The sequence below is a fragment of the Etheostoma cragini genome, unplaced genomic scaffold (assembly GCF_013103735.1).
Source record: "Etheostoma cragini isolate CJK2018 unplaced genomic scaffold, CSU_Ecrag_1.0 ScbMSFa_1523, whole genome shotgun sequence".
Lineage (NCBI taxonomy): Eukaryota > Metazoa > Chordata > Actinopteri > Perciformes > Percidae > Etheostoma > Etheostoma cragini.
In genome coordinates, this window is record NW_023265587.1 from 231,005 (window position 1) to 233,667 (window position 2,663).

General features: G+C 44.0%; 1 protein-coding gene across 1 annotated transcript in view; it reads right to left on the reverse strand.

Annotated features, from left to right (window-relative positions):
* mkln1 (muskelin 1, intracellular mediator containing kelch motifs) overlaps positions 1–2,663 on the reverse strand; it is a 39,294-nt gene that overhangs the window by 10,920 nt on the left and 25,711 nt on the right. Inside the window, exon 6 of the mRNA XM_034865353.1 lies at positions 367–524. Coding sequence (XP_034721244.1) covers positions 367–524 — 158 coding nt within the window. The remainder of the gene's footprint in view (positions 1–366; positions 525–2,663) is intronic.

Consider the following 2,663-nt stretch of genomic DNA (forward strand, 5'->3'; position numbering starts at 1 on the left):
TAAAGAGACTTCAGATACAGTATTAGGGGACCACTAAGGTCTATATAAAGAGACTTCAGATACAGTATTAGAGGACCAATGAGGTCTATATAAAAGAGACTTCAGATACAGTATTAGAGCACCAATGAGGTCTATATAAAAGCATCCAAAGAGCACCCTGTCATGGGATCTTTTAACAAAATTTAAATTTAAATGAGGGTGTACTTGATTAAGAGTACGTGAACGCATTTAAAAACTGGACTTTGGTGTTATTTAGCGTCACCAAGTTTGAAATGGGACTGTTGTATGTGTTGCGTTTGTGGACTGATGCGAGTACATTGCTCTTCCAAAATATGCGTTTCCTCTCCATTGTTCCCTTTGCAGTACCGGGAACAGGAAGCCATCCGCCTCTGCCTCAAGCACTTTCGACAGCATAACTACACAGAGGCCTTCGAGTCGCTGCAGAAGAAGACTCGGATAGCCCTGGAGCACCCGATGCTCACCCACCTGCACGACAGGCTGGTGCTGCAAGGAGACTTTGACGCCTGCGAGGAGCTCATCGACAAAGCCGTGCGAGGTATTGTACTCGGCCGAGTGAATTTAGAGCAGAGATGTTCAACAGGGGTCCTCAGAGTTACTGCATGGAGGGGCCACCAAATTAGATTAGATGATACTTTATTCATCCCACGGTGGGAAAATTCCCTTGTTACAACAGCATTTCACTACTTCAATTCAATTTTATAGTATCTATTCATAACAAGAGTTATCTCAAGACATTTTACAGATAGAGGAGGTCTAGACCACACTCCAGAATCCACAAGAACCCAACAGTTCTAGTAGTCTCCTCCAGAGCAAGCAGCAGGGCGACAGTGGCGAGGAAAAACTTCCTTTTAGGCAGAAACCTCGGTCAGACCCAGACCCAGACCCAGGCCCAGGCTCTTGGTAGGCGGTGTCTGACGGGCCGGTTGGGGTTAGAATGAAGAGTGGAAATAACAAAAATAGAAAAAATTAGTAGTCTGTAGCAGTTCTTTGTAGTAGTTCACGGCATAGCAGGACGCTGTGGGCATTACAAGGCACAGCAGGACGTAGCAGGACACCACAGAGTGTAGCAGATGAACATGGCATCGCAGAATGTGTAGGAATATGCTGGGGAAAAAGAACATAAGGACTCCAGGGAGTGACTCCCCAGAGCTAGGTTAGTAACTAGCATTTCTGGGACATGGATGCAGATAAATGGAAAGATAGAAAGATAGAGGAGAGAGGAGCTAACTGTGTCAAAGGAAGTCCCCAGCTGTCTAAAACTATTACAGCAAAACTAAGAGAGACAAGGTAAAGAGAGCTCCAGCCCGGTTGGGCTAGAACTCTCCCCAACCGGATGGGGCTCTATGCCAAGTCTCCCTCTAGTTTTATTATATTCTTAATTATATGATAGATAAATCTGACAACTATGACGAGAAGCAGGTGGGCCGGGTTAAGCGGACGCTGCGACTCCTCACTCCCTTACAATATTAAATTCTATCCCCTAACTATAAGCTTTATCAAAGCATAACTAAGAGAGACAGGGTACAGAGAGGAGCCTGGTCAGGCTAGAACTCTCCCCAACCGGATCGGGCTGGATGCCAAGTCTCCCTTTAGTTTTATTATATTCTTGATTATATGATAATATATCATATATGATAATAGCATGTCCTATTATATGACAATGAAAGCAAGACAAACAAACAAGTAAACACAGGAAAAACAGGCAAACAATAGACAATGTGCAGAAGGTAGACTGAAGTAAAACCGCAAGTGGCAAGCTACGAAGAAGTAACAATATGAACATCCATAGCTGCCACCTACTAAAAGTGTCGATGCGACAACAAAAAAATAACAAAGGAAAAACAAAAACACTAAAAAGAGATGTTGAAAAAAGCAGAGCTGCTGTAACGAGCTGCTACTCACGCGCCGCCATCTTATAACAAATTATCGCTAAAAGTAAAAATCTAGGGCCGTAGCATCCCTGGCTAACACTGGAAGATCTTCTTTGACAACTTGTCTGTTTGCACAACGCAAACACACAAAAGATGTGCGTGGCAGACTTCTTAATGCAAGTTTGTTTACGCCTTACGGTAGTCACTAGCTAGCCATCCACAGATACGGTTAATATGGATTTATTAGCTCAGTAAAATTTTATGTATAAAGGCGTTATTGGAGGCCCGGTTTATTATGCACCTACTATTTTTATGCAACATGTTTTGGGGGGACCCTGCTCGTCTCTGTTTCAGTTAAAGGGTCCTTGGCTTAAAAAACGTCAACCTAGAGTAAAGATGACTGCAATCCTGTGTTTAATATTGAATGAAACTGAGTGAAATCCCTTTTTTTTAAAGCCTAGGTTCTGCTTGTGGTAATGGATTTTGCCATATGTGATCCTCTTCTCTCCTTGCTAGATGGCTTGTTCAACCAGTACATCAGCCAGCAGGAGTACAAGCCCAGGTGGAGTCAGATCATCCCGAAATGCAACAAAGGTACAAGCGCCCAAGAAATCACCCGAGACGACGTGAACAGTGAGACCATCTATTCAAATTCCCCATGTGTCAATCAAAACATTTCAGCACACGGTGGAAGCTTTGTGGCCCTGCAGCTAAAGCCCCGCCTCCTTTTCTCTGCTCCTCCCATCTCTGCGTCATCCTCCACCTCCCACG